We start from the raw sequence: 18,062 nt of genomic DNA, 5'->3' as shown, positions 1-18,062 counted from the left end.
TATATATATATATATATATATATATATATATATATATATATATATATATATATATATATATATATATATATATATATATATATATGTGTGTGTGTGTGTGTGTAGCCTATATAATGTATTTATTTTTTACACACACTTGTTACATATGTAACATAACTCTCTTCTCGTCTGTGAACTTTTCGCAGCGCGTAACTTAAAAGCTATGTTTATTTTATAGTCTGCCGAAGCTTTTTCTCTTAATCGCTTGTTTAAAGAAATAACAAGCTTTTGGGTACTCAGTCATTAAAATAATTTCGGACGACCAAATTTCCTCTAATAGCCAGCGCCCAGCTGCCAAAAACAGGTGCTTTCATTTTCATAACGACTCAAATTATATTTAGAAAGTATGCTTATATTTTTAGAGTTAAAAGATGGTTTAGGGAATTCAGCTTGGCTTTAGAGCTATATATTTCGTTTGACATTATGCTACAGAATATTTATATACATACATAAAGCACTAAATGAGAGAAAAAGACGTGATGTCATGATGACGTCGAACGGCAACATGCGATAATACTCGTCACTGATATAAACGCTTTTCCTGCATCAAGATGTTGTGTTTTTGGTATAATTCACATTTGTAGTAGGGCACAAAAGTATGACAGAGTAGTTCACACATCGCTCTCTCTTCCCTGGGGATTTTGCATAGGTAATTTAGCTTCCGGTAATTTAGCTTTTTTTTTTTTATTCTCATACAGTTCTCTCAACTTCCTTGTGTTTAGCGAATAGAGGAACTGAGCACATTGTGACTAGACTGTTCATAGATTTTGTTTTGTTTTATTTTATTTTTTAAAGCCATGCATGGGGCTATTTTTTAGATTTAAAAATGAGAATTAGTTTGATTACAGCAGGTGTTTTTCGACGTGGTCATTGATTTTCTTCTCTAAACTTGGGTAAGTATTTTTTATTTATTTGGGTGTTTACATTAAGGGGCGTTAAAGTAACTGACTATGTATGTAAACATTTGATTTAAAGCCTATTTTTTATTAAATATTCACTGATCAAGTTTAAGCAGTTTTATAAAACTAAATATGAGTCATACGAAGCTCCTTTATTCATTCTTAATGCGAAAACTGTTGAACTGGAAAGTAACATTTGCAAAATGATGCACAATAAATAAAGTGCAAAATTGTTCTATACAGTTTTAGTGGGCTACAAAAAGGACATTCTGCAAGATTAGGTCTGCCTCCACAGCCTCTTGTTGTTAATGATAACAGTTTTGTAGCCTATTGACTAACTCGGATGTGGCAGGTTCATTTTCTTTCCCTGTTGAGCAACAGACCTTCGTGTTTTCTTATCTAGTGTTTATTTGTGTCAATCTACATTGATTTTCAGTTTGTTATTTAAAGTTTTATCTTGGTGCTTGTTTAAATGTCAGGAAAGAGCGTGGTTTCTTTGTCTCTTTCACACAGAAAGCTCAAAATGGAAGAATGGAGGGTGTGGGTGATGTACAAAGGTTTCTGAATGGAAACCACTTTGAGTTTACTGGGTTAATATTTTACTTTTAAAGAGGGACTTGCTTTGGGACACTTCCACCTTACTCAGCTACTCATTTGCAATGCAAATATGGGGAACCAGACATGAAACATCTATTTTGCTTGCCATGGTTCAACAGTTTGGAAAACTGACTCTAAAAGGCGCACTGTTTAGTCACAGATAACTGCTTGTCATATTCCTCTTTAGGTGGTGATTATTTATATTATCAGAGCTGGCAAGTCACATGCATGGTTGGGAAATTACAGTATTAACATTGTTGTCTTTATAAATTGTTCTTTCTTAAACGCCAAACTTACGTAAAGACAGAATTGATCATTCTAGCAAATTCTGTTTCATGAACTACTGTAACAGTTACTGTATAATCCATGCAACAAACAATGGAGGTTCACCTGAAAATTACTCATCCTCATGTCAATCCAAACTTGTATGACTTTCTTTCATCTGTAGAATACAACATTTTTTGTCCATATAATGAAAGACACTGGGATCTTAACCAATGAGTAGACAATGAAAACACAGACATTTTTCAAAATACCTCATTTCGTGTTCCAGAGAAGAAAAAAAAGTCTTAAAAAAATGTTATCGACATGACGGTGAGTAAATAATGCCAGAATTTTCATTTCTGGATTTACTAATTATTTAATGTTTGATTCGATCCATGCAGTATCTTGAATATTTGAATATGAGACAGTACATCGTGTTTAGATATTCAAAGTACAGACATTTTGTGCCATGCTATCCAGTTGTAAATAAAGCAAACCTGCTATAAGTAACAACATACGTTTCATGAGGCTACATGTGTACCTGCTGCCACACAGACAGTAATAAACAGCCGTTTGTATTTGCCAGTGTGTGACCAAAGGCAGCGATGGCGGGCCGCGTTCAGCAAGGAGACATGACCGAATACAAGAAGAGTCTCATTAAGCGGGACTTGGAGATGGGGATAGTGATGACCGTGTTCAGACAGAGGATGGAGAGGCTTACCGTGCAGGTCATCATGGAGACGCGACAGGTGGCCTGGTCGCGCACCGCTAACAAGACAGAAGGAGTGTGTGAGTGTCTTCCCTCAAGCTTATTTCTCACATTTACACTAAAATTTGCAATTAAGCTGTTAGTTTATGTGTATGATGACCTATGCATTTATAGTGTCATGCTTCAGCATTTAATCTACAGAAACTTTATGATTAAAGTTAACTTAAATAGGCAATTTAGAATGGTACGTCGTTGTTTTAAAGTGATTGCTCACATTGGATATTACAAATATGTGGACATATAAAGCGATTTTGCAATATATAACAATCAAACTAAGTGGCATTTGCATTAAAATACATTTAGCGGGTGATTTTATCCAAAGCAAAAAATTAGGATCATCTAAAAAATTATCAACAATATCTGTAGTACAAAATGTTTGAAGTATATAGTAAATATATGCTTTTAAGGAAGGTTTATTTTAAAGGGAAAACAAGTTAAAGTAGGTTGATTTATTTTTTTGTAAGTTGTTTTTTTTTTCGACAGAAATTTGAATGAATTAAATTATTGTTCAAATATTTGGAATCGGTAAGATTTTTAAAAAATTTTTTGAAAAATACTATTTAATATAACAACAATACAGGAAATGTTCTGAAATATTATTTCAATTTAAAATCACTGTTTTATGTAAGTGACATTTCTTATTTTTATCAGTTTATGAAGTTTTGATGCTTAATATCTTTATGGAAAATTGTGACTTTTTTTAACAATTCTTTGATACATAAAAAGTTTAAAATAACAGCATTTATTGAGTAGAAATTGTTTGTCACAATGTAAAAGTCTTTACTTTAACTTTTGATCAATTAATGCATCCTTGATGAAAGAAAAGAAATTGTACTGGTCGGTCGAAAACTTTTGAAGCTTAGCGTCAATCACTAAAAAAATTATAAAAATACAAAAATGGATAGTGAGATGAACTGACCATGAAATTTGAACATTCCAGGATGATCTGTTCAATAACAGAGAGCTTATTTCAGAAATAAGTCGAGGACTGTCTCAAAATTACGTGAGCTAATTTGCTGTCTTAATATTGTAAATCACATATCGCAATCTCATTTTTGCAGTGGACCTTTTTGAGATCCGGGAAGTACGAGCAGGAAAAAACTCCAAAGACTTTGATCGATTCAAAGACAGCAAGGATAAATATATAGACCCCAACTCATGCTTTACTATATTCTATGGCTCTCAGTTTGTTCTCAACACTCTCAGCCTGGCGGGTATGTGTGTCTTCTTATGCATTTTACATATTCTAACTAATAAAATATAATAATAAGTGTAATTAAATCACTTTATTGCACCACATGCCTACATCTAATATGCTATATGCACAATGTACGGAATAAACAGTATATACAATTTTGTTGGCACAGATGGCATGCCATTCATTAGGAGACATGAATATATATATAATGCATGTGATGTGCATGATAGATAATTATACCTCAACATATGACATATGTGAGAATAATAATAAACTATTCGAGGAGGTACTTCCTCTCTTTTAAAATATTTTTTGGATTAATTTCATATGAAGCCGCATTTTGCATTCTTTGCATTCTGTAGCATAAGAAATGACTGTCAAAGGAAGAAAATTATGGGTTCTGAAGAGGAAAAACTAGTTGAATTGTTTTTAGTGCTGAAAGCATTTGCTGTTCCACAGCTGATTCAGTGGATGATGCAGAAAAATGGCTGGCAGGACTGGAGTTACTGCGACAGGAGACGCTGGTGGCTTACACACCAGAGATTATAGAGAGGTACACACACAAACACGCACACACACACACACACACACACACGCGCACACACACACACACACACACACACACAGATACAGATAGTGTACCTTGTGTATTCATAAACTGTAGCACAAATCAAATGTTTGTTTCATCTGTTTTTTTCCCTCTGCTGTAGTTGGCTGAGGAAGCAGATGTACTCAGTCGATCAAACAAAGAAAAACAGGTTCTCCTCTTTCTCTTTTACCTTCTTCTCAAACAGTCTCATTTTAGTTTCCGTCTCACCTCATTAGTGCTTCTTTTCTGTCTCTCAAAGCATCACCCTGAAAGAGCTCAAGTCTCTGTTGCCACAGATGAACTTTAAAGTACCAGGTGGACGTTTTTTGAAGGACAGAATCGCGGTATGAATGATACATTGTATACACATTATCTTGACGGAAGTGTATGCTTTGCATCATATGGAAAACTTTATGGCAGCTGAGTGGGAACATATCCTCTCCTAAAGTTTTTCAGATGATCGTCTGTTTATCCATAAGTTTTTACATTCTTCTTGTTTAAAGACATGTTTAGTCAGTGACACTAAAAAGTGTCAACTTTATCCTTTCAGGTGGTGGGAGCAAAGAAAGATGTTTTGGATTTTGAGCAATTTCACAAATTCTACAATCTTTTGATGTTTGAAAACCAGAAGTTGGTAAGTATGCAGTTTAGTTGTGCCGACAAGTTTGGGATCGGTACGATTTGAAAAGTAGATGAAGGAAAAAGTACAGTAAAACAGTCATATTGTGAAATATTATTACAATGTAAAATAGCTGTTGATATATATTAAAATGTAATTTATTCCTGAGATGGCAAAGCTGAATTTTCAGCAGTCATTACTTCAGTCTTCAGTGTCACATGATCCTCTAGAAACCATTCTAAAAACCATTCTGTAAAAGTCTTTACTTTTCTAGTATCATCTATAGAGTATGTTGTTTGTCGTTTTGTTAGATTCTAGACGAGTTTAAAAAGGAGTCGTGTGCTTTCATCATGGGGTAAGTAACCGTCAAAACATTGTTTTGATCGAAGCAGTTCTTTAAATGTGTCATGAGGTCATTCTAATGTTCTCATTCTTATTGAGTGTCTTGTATGTTTTTTCTTTCTGCAGTAGCAGCGATCAACCTATTCAACTCTGCGATTTTCAAAGATTCCTTTTATTTCATCAAAGAGTAAGATTTATCATTTATATATATATATATATACCAGCCAAATACATCCATTTTAAATGTAAATTTTTTTATTTCTTGAAACAAATACTGTGAATTTATTTTGTAGGAGTCTTGGGCCAACAATATAAATCAAGTCCGAGAGCTGATGACCATCTTCATCGATGACACCATGAGGAAGACCAACGATCCAGCCTTTACTGTTGAAGAGGTATGGGTTATAGCGATGGGTTTACTTTATGTAAACTTTAGGTGACGTGTTTTTAGAGCTTTCTTTCTGCCCTTCTAGTTCCTCAGTTTTCTCTTCTCCAAAGAAAACTCGATCTGGGATGAGAAGTTCTCAGAGATTTGCCCACTGGACATGAACAATCCTTTGTCTCACTACTGGATCAACTCCTCTCACAACACGTCAGTGCTGCAGCTCTTCATGCTCATGACACACATACAGCAGCTCCTCCTCTTCATGATCAACTTCCTGTGTTACTTCATGTGTTTGGCCTTTTTTTTCTCACAGATATTTGACTGGAGATCAACTGCGCAGTGAGTCCTCAACAGAAGCTTATGTGCGCTGCCTGCGGCTGGGCTGCCGCTGTGTTGAGTGTCAGTGAACCATACCCTAATTTCTTAATAAATATTCTTTAATATTCTGTTGAACTAATGCAAGTCCTTTTTGGTTTCATTTTATGCATAAATAATGCATTGATAAAATTATTCAGAAATCGGCGGGAGTCAGTCTGATGACCTTAATGGTTCTTTTTTCCAATGCAGTGGACTGCTGGAATGGTCCCGAGGAACCTATTATATACCACGGCTGGACTAGAACCTCCAAGATAAAGTTTAAGGATGTGGTGAAGGCCATCAATGATCATGCTTTTGCAACATCCGAGTTAGTCATCATCAACAACACACACATTCACACATTTATTTGTGAGAGTTTTGTCAAATTCATTTCACCTAACAGAGAACCGGCGAAATTAATTTTGCAAAACCTTTCAAGAACATACCAGGGTCCCATCCGTGCCAAAATTTTAATAAATAAGCAAATATGTTTTGCATAAAGAAGATTAAACCTACTTTCAGGAAGATTAATATATATATATATATATATATATTTGCATTTGTTACATTATTTGTATTATTTTGCATTATTACCCCTAAATTTGCATTACTGCTGCATAGCAGGCTACTTTTTGAAATAAGTATGTGAATTAATAGAATTAATTAATTAATACAATGAATATAGTATTCAGAATTAAAAGTAAATATAGTTTGTAAAACATTCAAGCAAATATGAAGTAATAAAGGGGGAAAATACAATTACAATCAATTTTTACAATCAAAATAATTCAAAATGAAATTGTTGCACACGGTGTATCTGGAAGTGTGCAGTATTCTTGAAGTATGTTTATGAACATGTCACTGTTGGCAGGTATCCTGTGGTGCTGTCCATAGAAGAACACTGTGACGTCAAGCAGCAAAAAATGATGGCTCAGGTGTTCAAGGATGTTTTCCAAGACAAGCTCCTAACCGAGCCGCTGGAACCAGAAGCAGAACAACTGCCGTCACCAACCCAACTCAAGGGCAAGATCATCATCAAGGTAGAGAAGATCCATTGGAAAATCCTCCAGTGTCTTTGATTTTACAATCCAATCCATGCAATCTCGCTTTTTCATACAGCACAAGAAACTGAATATTGATGAGACCTTTAGCAAAAAGGACCTACGGAAAGGAGATAAGCAGGGAGAGCTCTTCATCTGGGATCCAATTGATGAGGTGCCGAAGTCCAGTGAACACTATCACGGGCTTGTGGGATTGTTTGATCTTATTCCAGTTGCCTTACTTGATTATGATTGCAATTTCTGTATGACTGTGTCCATGTACAGAAATGGTACAAGCACTACTGTGTGATCGAGAATAAGACATTGTATTACGCTGAGGAGAATGAACAACAAGAGGAGGATGTGGTAAAGGTGAATTACTGGAGCTTCATTTTAGAATGAGATTCACTTGGAAAAATCTGATAAAGGAAAGGTATTCACTGTGTAATTCACCTCTTCTCAGTCCCCTCAGGGAGGTACAGACCTTCATCAGTCAGAGCCCTGGTTTCACGGGCGGATGTCAGAGGGCAGACAGACAGCCGAGAGACTGCTGCAGGAATACTGTGCAGATTCGGGTGGAGTTGACGGGACATTTCTGGTGCGGGAGAGCGACACCTACGTCAATGATTGCACCCTCTCGTTCTGGTAATGTAGTCCTGCTCTACCCTTTAGAGAGGAAGGAGGAATGCTCTTTCGTATCATGTTTTTTCTTTTCTTTTTTTTTCATCTTTACTAAGAAATAAGGATAAAGCTGAATTTGCAGTTTATATGGGTCAGTCTTGCTATGCAGTATATTTTCATGTCCTGTCACAATCTGGCAGTTGTTAAAGATTGAAATTAAAATATTTTTTTATTAATGTAATTAGTACTGTTAATTAGTAACAGGTAGGTATTGACATTCTTAATGACAGTATTACACTGGAAATGGCATAATACTGGGTGGGGAACAAAACAGTATAAACATCATTACATTTTAACATTAAATTTGAGTTTTGAATTTAAATTTGATCATTCTTTTTTTAATCAGTATGATAATGTAAAAATTTCAAAGGTGGATGAAAAAATGTACACGATTAACTTTTAAGCTAATTTTTAAGCTAACTTTTGTTACAAATTTAAAGCAGTTTAAAAATATATATATAATTTATGCCGATTTTAATAAGTTTACAGTCATTTCTACAATTTAGATTTTGCTGCTTTAGTTTGAGCATTAATGTTTTTATATAAAGACCTCATCCTCCAGTAAGTTATTCTCAATTCCTCATTGACAGAAATGGCTAACCTCAGCTCTTTATGTCCATCCTTTTGAGTTTAGTTTTCTTTCAGTTTTGTAAATAATGAAGTCATAAGTAATAAATTTACATATGGAAGCCCATTTCCGCCGCTGAATAAAAAAAAAAAAAGGTTATTGTGACTTATCTCACAATTGTAACTTTTTTTCTCTAGAATTGTGAGATATAAACTTGCAATTACTAGAAAATAAGTGATATTGCGTGATATAAACTCGCAATTGCGAGTTATAAAATCTGAATTGTGCGATACAAACATGAAATTGCGAGAAAAAGTAAAAATTGCGTGATATAAACTTGCAATTGTGAGTTATAAAGTTAAAATTGTGAGATATAAACTTGCAATTACTAGAAAATAAGTGAAATTGTGTGATATTAACTCACAAGTGCGAGTTATAAAGTCAGAATTGTGAGATATAAAAATACAATTGCGAGAAAAAGTCAAAATTGCGCGATATAAACTCCCAATTGCGAGTTATAAAGTCAATTTTGAAAGGAAAAAAGACTGATATTTTCTGTGACTATATCTGACAATTCTGATTTTATAACTCGGAATTCGTTATTCTGAGAAAAAAAGTCAGAATTGTAAGATGTAAACTTGCAACTATGAGGAATAAAAATCTGATTTGTGAGATAAAAAGTTGCAATTACCTTTTTATTTAATTTTTTTCAGTGTCGGAAACGGGCTTCCATTTTTAGCATATAGTATTTGGTATACATTTTTTGAGTATATTTCTGAAAAAAAAAAAAAAACATTTATTAGAAATCATTACATCATCATAAAAGCATATTCTTTTTTATAAGTTTCAGAAAGTGCTGCTTAAAACAGGAACAAACCATTTGATTCATGTTAATAGCTTTTCTTTTCATCTCAAATGCACAGAAATGCACATTTTGCTAAATGAAATTCCCTGTGTGGTCTTTACAGGCGCAGCGGACGAGTTCAACATTGTCGAATCCGTTCCTGCTTAGATGGAAACCACACTGTCTATTTCCTCACAGACAACCTGCACTTTACCAGTGTGTACGCGCTTATCCAGTATTACAGAGAAAACCCTCTCCGCTGTCAGGATTTCAACCTGCGCCTCACTGATCTTGTGCCTCGACCAGACCAGCACCTACGAGAAGGGTAAGTCGATACTTGACACGCACAAACAAACTACATGGTGTTTAGCACAGCCCGGCCAGCAGAGCTGTAGAAGACCATGTGGTCACCTTATTTTAATGCTCACGAGCAACTGCAGACACATCGTGCACGTGGAACTGTGGTTTTCTCGTCTTTAGGTGGTTTTACAGTAACTTGAGTCGAGGTGAGGCAGAGGACTATCTTATGAGGATCCCTCGAGATGGAGCCTTCCTCGTCAGACAGAGAGAAGATTCTGAGTCTTATGCCATCACCTTCAGGTGCAACTCTTTGTTTTTTTTCTCATTACACTGACAAAATTCTGGAGTAGAAACCATTTTCACTCAGAAATTGCTCGTATATTTCATAATCAGTTAAAAGAAAATGGCAAGTAACAATTGTTTTTTGAAAACATAGCCTATAGTAATAAACTCAAATATGTAAGTTTTCATCTGCATCATGTTTTGAATCGTGTGGTTTGCTGAGGAGAGATGTGTTATAACTAATATTATTATTATTGTTAGTGATTAAACCTATGGTTTCATCTGGTAAAAGATGTAAAAAAAACAAAAAAATAATAATCCTGTAGAATTGGTCTGATGTGGTTTGAGGGATGGTTCATGAACCATTTATTATTTTGATAAAGAAAAAAAAAATGTGTTTTATGTGCTGAAGTTCAAAGGTGAAAGGTCACATTCATCAACATTTTTTAAATTAATTTGAACTGAACAGTTGTAAGATATATATATATATATATATATATATATATATATATATATATATATATATATATAAGATGGTCATCAATTTATTTTTTAAATTAGTAATTTTCTCAGTATATTTATGATGTTCAGTTATGTTATTTTAATGGTAATGGATATAACCTATTTATTGCCATTTAAATTAGTGAAATTACTAAACCTATACATAGGAGCCTAATAAAACTGCTCATTTTAGAAGAAAATTTCAAACGTGTGTGTGTATATATATATATATATATATATATACACACATACATATGTTATCTTTTTTGTTGCTGTTGTTGTTTTTGTTAATGTAATAATTGTTGCAATTCATGGATTTCTTTTTTACTTTTGCTGAAACAGAGGTGAAGGGATGGTGAAGCACTGCCGGATACACAAAGATGGATCTATGTACGTGCTCGGCACCTCCAGCGAATTTGAGAGCCTGCTGGAATTGGTGGACTATTTCCGAAAGAAACCGCTGTATCGGAAGATCAAACTACGCTACCCGGTCACACCAGCACTGGTGGAACGCTTCAGTTCGGTAAGTAATAAAGCAACATCATAAATCTATTTTGGTGCAGGGCAGGCAAGATGGCAGTTTTCTAGAGTTCACTTAAAACATTGTCAGATGCAGGCTGTACTGAACACTGTGCAATAGTTGTACAACAGTTTGTCTTTGCGTGCAGCATCAGTATACACACTTCAAAGTGAACCAAAGCAAGTACACCTCTTCCTTTGCTAAGGCCACAGCTTGCATGTTACACTTGCATGCTTTCATCTCTAGTAGCTCTGTTGGTCTCTTCTCCTTTTTCCAATCAAAGTTCAGGCCAAAAGTTCTGATTTAGCAGAAGTATAATATGCACTTAAGTGTCATTATATGGTATAAATGTTTAGTAAGACATATAATATAAAAAAATCTATTTTTAATTAGAATTTTTTTCACTTCCTGAGGCTATGCTTAAGTTTTTTGCCCTCTTCCTGTGGCTAGTATTACATGTTTATGCATCCTCCTACCACAAAGCACATTTTTCCTGCTGTCACAGCCTGAAAGAGCGACTAACCTAAATGAGGACCTTAACTGCACCAAAAACTGATTGCAATAATCACACAAAATGTTCTGATAAATATTTTTTACATTTTTAAATTCCCTTTACTCTCCTAATTTTGAAAAGTGACTTATGTGCACCAAGACAAACATGTATTTAATTAAAAAAAACATAAAAACATTTATACATTTTTAAAGTAACCGTCTTATATTTTAATATATAGATTAAAAGCTGAAATTTTAGCAGCCATTACGCCAGTTTTCAGAAATTTTGATATCCTGATTTGGTGCTCAAGAAGCATCTTTTATCATATGAATGTTGAAAACAGTCGTGCTCCTAAATAGTTCTGTGGAAACTGTTTTTGTAACATTCTAAATGTCTTTACTGTCACTGAATCACTGATCTAGAATACTTAATGTTCACTGATCAGACAAATTATGTAAAATTGATAGACTTTTCTCCCTGCACATTAAACTGTCAAAATCTAAGAAATGTTTTATGTCTTTCTTTTCAGATAACCGTATCTGCTTCACTTTATGATTCTAAACAGTACGTGGAGGCCAATGAGATAGAGCCGTCTCTGGTAAGCACTTTGTAAAGCAAACTTAGCTCTTGCGAGTTAGCATGCGCAAGAGGTCATCTCCTGTGGGCTGGGGAGGAAGTGGTGGCGCTGGCTATCTCTTTCTGTCACATAGGAAACTGATCGTCTCGAAAGAGGAAATGCAGCCTGGCTAAAAGAGCAGTGTCAGTTTGTTTAGTTTGTATGCCATATGTGCTTCATGTTTCTAGCTCGAACTTAATTCACAAATTCCCTTTAAGGAAAATGTATTTTAGTGAACTGCTGAAGGGTTGTGTGGGTTACTTCAATACTGTTGCAGATTTGTAGCGAGATTAAATACATTTCGCTGTGTTGCAGCCCAGTAGCACGGTGATGGCCCTCTATGACTACAGGGCGATGCGGCAGGATGAACTCACCTTTCATAAGGGCGCTTTGATCCATAATGTGACCAAAGAGGCAAACGGATGGTGAGGTTATTTGCAAATTTGTAGATAATAATAAATAAATGCACTGTTTATCCTTGCAAAAAAAGCTCTGGCAGTGCCATGGTACAGTGAGAGTATCAGATGATTATACTCTGCTAATTTGGTAAATACCATGGTACTGGAGGATTACCATATACACTTACCTCAGTATTTGCATACAGTAGCACTCTAAAGTACACTACTGTTCAGGAGGGTCAGTAAGGTTTTTTTTTTTTTTTGTGAATATTTTGATTAGAAAAATACAGTAAAATGAGGAGATATTATTACAATTTTAAAGAACTGTTTTCTATTTGAATATATTTTAAAATGTAATTTATTCCTAAAATGCAAAGCTGAATTTTCAGCAGCCGTTACTCCAATCTTGTCACATGATCCCCCAGAAATCATTCTAATAAGAAACATTTTGAGTTGAGAACAGTTGGGATGCGTAATACATTTTCCAAGTTTTTTTTTTTTGGTAAATATAAAGTTAAAAAGAACAGTATTTATTTGAAATAGACTTAAAAAATGTCTTTACTGTCACTTCTGATCAATTTAATGTGTTGTTGCTGAATAAAAAAAAAATCACACTGACCCTAGATTTTTGAATGGAAGTGTATGTCAAAGAATACTATAATTTTACCACGGCTCATGGTCCATAAAACATAGCAGTCATCATGGTAGGTTGTCCATGTTACTTTTTCTGTTAATAAATAGTTACATAGTTGTATTAACACGTTTAAAAACCTAAGGGAGATTTTAATTGCTTAACTTTGATAAATTAACTAACATTTAATATTCCCAATCCCAACAGGTGGAAAGGAGACTGTGGTGGAAAACTGCAGCACTATTTCCCTTCAAATTATGTTGAAGAAGTCAATTCATCTGAGGCAGGTTGCCAGGTAAAGAATATGACAAATTTGCATATTTGACGTCACAGGTAAGTAATTTAGGGCTAGTAAGTACAGTACATTATGTATGTTTGCATTCCTATTTGCTTAAATAAATAGAGAATATCTATATTCAAAACATAGAATGTCTTTAAGATTAGATGTGCTCTTTCAGGGCGATGAGGAAAATCCATTAGGTGATTTATGTAAAGGAATAGTGGACATCTCCAAGTGTACTGTCGGTAAGATCATTTATCTTCTGAGTCACTCGGGCACCTGTACATTAAATGTATTTGTAATGGTAATTTTGCGCTCTTTTCGTCATTTCCAGTTCGTTCAGCCAAACACGGCAAGTCTGTGGTGGTGACGCTGCAGGATAAGGAGAATAAAGACATGCCGTTTGATCTGGCCACTGAGACCACCGAGGAGCTATACGAGTGGTATCAGGTGGCTTGGGACATCACACAGAGAGAAGAAAACCGAGAGTTTGAGGTCTGTCTTGCACGCTCTTGTGCTAAATAGGGCAAACTGGGGCTAGTTGTCACACAAGGAAGTTCTCACAAGGTTTTGAGTCACACATCCTGTAAATATGGTTGAAGTTGTTTAGTTAAAGCCAGACGGATTGAGGGGGATGTTTAAATGCTAGGCATAGCCCTAGAAGCACATTAAACCATTGACATTTGAAGTATACAGTCAAGTATTTCAAGTATAATGCTGGGCTGGTGTTTCTAAATGTTTACAATAAATTTCTTTTGCAGAAACTAAAGCAAAGGGAGGTTGAGAGCAGAGACGAGGTGGCCAGGGAGATGTCTGAAGTGGTCGTTTACTGCCAGCCTCGCAGCAAAGACAAGGACCGCTTTGGTATGGCTAATTAAATATGAATTTATTACATATTTACATATACACTAGCATAAAAAAAAGAAATGAAATATTTTTATTCACCAAGGATGCATTAAACGGATCAAAAAGTGACTGTAAAAACACTGAAAACTGGATTATTGATACAGAAAATTTAAGGAATAAATGAATTAATAATTTTTTTAGTGTAAAATATGTAAAAAATACATGAAAAACAATGATTTTGAATTGAAGTATTTCCGTATTTTTGGTCACATATTTGCTTGGTGAGCATAAGAGACTTCTTACTACTTTATGTCAAAAACATAAAAAAATATATAATGACATGAAGTAAACTTTAAATGAACAATGTGATTGTCTTTCCCTATCAGATAATTATACCTACAAAGAGGTTCGCTCCTTTGTAGAAAATAAGATTCCCTCCAGAAACAAGTCGACTCAGTTTATGTTGTATAACCGCAAGGCGCTCAGCCGCGTCTACCCTAAGGGCCAGCGGGTGGATTCCTCCAACTATGATCCGTATCCTCTGTGGATGTGCGGCTGTCACATGGTAGCACTCAACTTCCAAACCGCTGGTGAGTATGAAGTTAAACATCTCTTTAGTTAATAGACAAAGCTATCCATTAACATTCCAACTTATCTCAGTGCTAACTTATGACTGTACTAAAAGTATATAACATCTAACAGTTAATAAACTAAACATTAAATTCATTTAGTCAAAATAAACACCTACTTGTGAATTTCATTCAATGCTTTTTGGCAGCACAATGGTGTGATTATATCATATACCAGCAAGGGAAAATTGCCAACCTTTGACCCAGAATAGTAAACAAGGAAGTGAGGAGATGTACTCAATCAGAATTAAAGGTACAGGTTGTAGGACCTGCCACTAGAGGGCGGACTACCAAAACAATAACAATCGCATGGTTTGATGATGCTAAGGAGCATGGGATGATGGGATTTGTTGTCTTCTACCCAACCGCTGACGGCCATCAATCAGACAGAAAAATAAATCATGGATTTAACGCGAGTAGATTACATACAAAGTCAATGCAAAGACGTGATCAGACTATGGATCAGACGTGTTCTCGCGCGGGTCTAGAAACGCGATGTCCTGCGTTTGGCGTGTACGCCCCATAATGCTAATCTTGTTGATTGTTATAATAGCATATGTTTTCTGTAAAGATGCGAATCAAAACAACTCACCTGTCGAGTAAAACACAAGCGAGATTGGCATCTCTTTCTAGTTGAAGTTTGACGCGAAGCTATTTCCGCATTTGTCCACGACACTGTTGTCATGTGGTTTCTACATCAGTAAAGGCGGTAACAAAGGGTAACTAACGTCATTGACAGGCGACTACACTGCCCCGTGTCACTGTTTAGAATGGGAATTTTCTCATGATTTACAAGTAGTTGAAAACATTAGAGATATTGTTAGTAATCAGTTGGACAAAATATATAACACTAGCATAGTGGTTTTTCGATATTTTACTGCAAATATCTTACAGATTGTACCTTTAATGTTTTATAGAAATACACAATGCATGTACACAATTATTATATATTTATAAAAAAGTGGTAGAGTATTAGAAAGATGCAGGAAACATAAAAACTTAATGTAAAAGAAAATAAGACATTAAAGACAAAAATATGTAATAAAGGAAATAAAATTGGTTTCAACTGTGAGTGTAAGGAAAAGAAAACATTACAGAGAATGTAATGATCAATAAATGTTATGATCAATTAATAGCATAGCATTTATTCCATTAAGTCTAATAACACGCTAGTGTTTGCGTCTCTCCTCAGATAAGTACATGCAGCTGAACAGCGCCCTCTTCAGTCTGAATGGAGGCACAGGATATGTACTGCAGCCTGAGATGATGCGCAGCGATTCGTATGACCCTCAGGAGAAGAGGAATGTCAGATTTACGATCACCATTAGGGTAAAACATAAGCTTGATTTATTTATGTTGAGTATGAGAGCTGAACAAAACATGTTATTTATTTATTTATTATTAAATTAAATTCATTGAAAAGATTGTTTTTCTGATACACAGGTGATAGGAGCAAGACATCTTCCCAAACCAGGACGAAGCATCGCCAGTCCCTTTGTGGAGATCGAACTGTGTGGCCAAACAGAGGACAACAAATTCAAGACTATCGTTTGCCGTAAGATGCAGTATTTTTGAGGATAACTGAGAAACTATTACATTTTAATTTTAGTTAACGTTTTTATCATTTATATCAGTTTTTGTTCTAAATATGTTTATGTAGTTTGTATGAATTTTTAGTTAAGTTGTAGTTATTTTATTAGGTTAAACACACTGAAAATAAGAAATGTTAAAACATGAAGTACTGTAGCTGAAATAAAGTAAGTTTTATTATATTTTATTTCAGTTTACATTTTTGCTATCTCAAGTAATGTTTAAAAAAACACCCTGGTAAGAAGTGGGAAAAGTTAAGAGTAAAAAGAGGTCTGGACTATATTAATTTTCAGATGTTACAATCTTAATTTATCTTAATTTCAGTCATAATTTAAGAAATAAAAAACTACATATTTTAACGTATGTGTGTGTGTGTGTGTGTGTGTGTGTGTGTGTGTGTATATATATATATATATATATACATACACACACACGCACACACACACACACACACACACATATATATATATATATATATATATATATTCAGTTGATTTATTGTAATAACTTTTAATCATTTATAAAGTAATTAAAAATTTTACCAAAACGAATTATATTTTTTTATTACTAGGCAACAATTTTAGCCCTGTTTTTGAGAGGCACCAGTATAAATTTTTTCATTTAAAAATTAAACAACTAAATGTGTCCACAGATGACAACGGACTGAACCCTATATGGCTCGGGCCGAACTCTCAGCCTTCGGAGACATTTATTTTCAGCGTGTATGATCCAGACCTCACCTTTCTGCGCTTTGTGGTCTTTGAGGAGGACATGTTCTCTGACCCCAATTTCCTGGCCCAGGCTACGTTCCCTGTGAAAGGTATTCGCTCAGGTAAGTCTATCAACTTCATTGCCAGTTATGTTTGTGAAAAATTGGGCAGATTTAAGTACAAATACTGAGTTGCTGCTTTCACAGGGTACAGATCAGTCCCTTTAAAGAATGGCTTCAGTGAAAACCTAGAGCTGGCGTCTCTACTGGTGTTTGTTGATATACAGCAGGTGGAGGTAAGAAACAGGCGATTTGTTGATGTAATGATTTATTTTAAGAAAATATCTATACATTTTATTGAGAATACTATGTTAGTATAATGGAAATCCCCTATCATTTCTCACTTGTTTCTTCAGAAAGCACAGGAGGAACTTTACTCCTCCTCGAAACAGTTGCAAAAGAAACAGGCGGAGTTAAGCAACGAGTTCTGCCTCTACGACACTCACTCCAGCCTGCAGCGCAACGCGGCCCCTGAGTTGTACTCAGAAAAAAAGATGAGTAAACAGCAAAAAATCAACAACAGCAAGTTCTACTCATGAGGAAAGTCTAGTTCTCTTCCTGTCTGGTTCTAATGTTCTTATGGGTCTCTTCCTCTCGGTTCCGCTGCTCTATTACTACTGGTTCCCTAACAGGCCTCAAAGACAGGAAGTTGCAGCCATCTCACTTTTGTGCTCACACACAAATTCACTGCAAAGTTAACCTGAGCAATATTCATGGGTGAATTCTCTGTGGAAGGTGTAGCTACAATCCAGAAGTTGTAAAACTCTTTAAATTGAGAGCATGAAAACTGCATGGAGGATTTTTTTTTTTACTGTGAAACTGTTCATCTATCGTCTTCATCTGATTGTAACATTTCATTTGCAGCTGTATTAAACTTTTCCTTATTGTCTTAAAAATAGAAATGGCAAACAAGACATGTTATTTATTTGGTTGCTATCTTGTTTTTAATATGCTGAGGAAGTTTTAGCAGGTTTGGTTGGATATGCAGGCGATAATGCACAGTCTGACAGTCATTA

The 18,062-nt window shown here is 34.9% G+C and overlaps 1 protein-coding gene across 1 annotated transcript; it reads left to right on the top strand.

Moving 5' to 3' along the window:
- Nucleotides 1–559: 559 nt before the first annotated feature.
- On the top strand, nt 560–17,753 carry LOC132101637 (1-phosphatidylinositol 4,5-bisphosphate phosphodiesterase gamma-2-like). The gene is made up of 32 exons (XM_059506722.1): nt 560–932; nt 2,386–2,588; nt 3,630–3,782; nt 4,226–4,319; nt 4,477–4,524; nt 4,615–4,699; nt 4,906–4,989; nt 5,286–5,329; nt 5,443–5,503; nt 5,610–5,711; nt 5,790–5,908; nt 6,015–6,100; nt 6,269–6,386; nt 6,930–7,098; nt 7,178–7,273; nt 7,384–7,470; nt 7,562–7,743; nt 9,316–9,516; nt 9,672–9,791; nt 10,617–10,797; nt 11,817–11,885; nt 12,219–12,328; nt 13,140–13,227; nt 13,391–13,457; nt 13,547–13,707; nt 13,974–14,076; nt 14,445–14,648; nt 15,880–16,016; nt 16,131–16,242; nt 16,930–17,109; nt 17,194–17,282; nt 17,403–17,753. The coding sequence occupies exons 2-32, from the start codon at nt 2,405–2,407 to the stop codon at nt 17,583–17,585; spliced, it is 3,717 nt and encodes a 1,238-aa protein (XP_059362705.1). The 5' UTR covers nt 560–932; nt 2,386–2,404; the 3' UTR covers nt 17,586–17,753.
- The last annotated feature ends 309 nt before the right edge of the window (nt 17,754–18,062 follow it).

Source organism: Carassius carassius, chromosome 23 (assembly GCF_963082965.1).
Source record: "Carassius carassius chromosome 23, fCarCar2.1, whole genome shotgun sequence".
NCBI classification, from domain to species: Eukaryota; Metazoa; Chordata; class Actinopteri; order Cypriniformes; family Cyprinidae; genus Carassius; species Carassius carassius.
The sequence above is the reverse complement of the archived record's forward strand: the minus strand, read 5'-3'. Positions and strand labels throughout refer to the sequence as shown.

Excerpts from the sequence above, each read along its gene's own strand:
- LOC132101637 (XM_059506722.1), top strand. The coding sequence starts at position 2,405 with ATGGCGGGCCGCGTTCAGCAAGGAGACATGACCGAATACAAGAAGAGT. Across the intron at positions 9,792-10,616 it reads TCTTATGCCATCACCTTCAG|AGGTGAAGGGATGGTGAAGC; the intron begins GTGCAACTCTTT and ends TTGCTGAAACAG. Across the intron at positions 16,017-16,130 it reads GATTTACGATCACCATTAGG|GTGATAGGAGCAAGACATCT; the intron begins GTAAAACATAAG and ends TCTGATACACAG.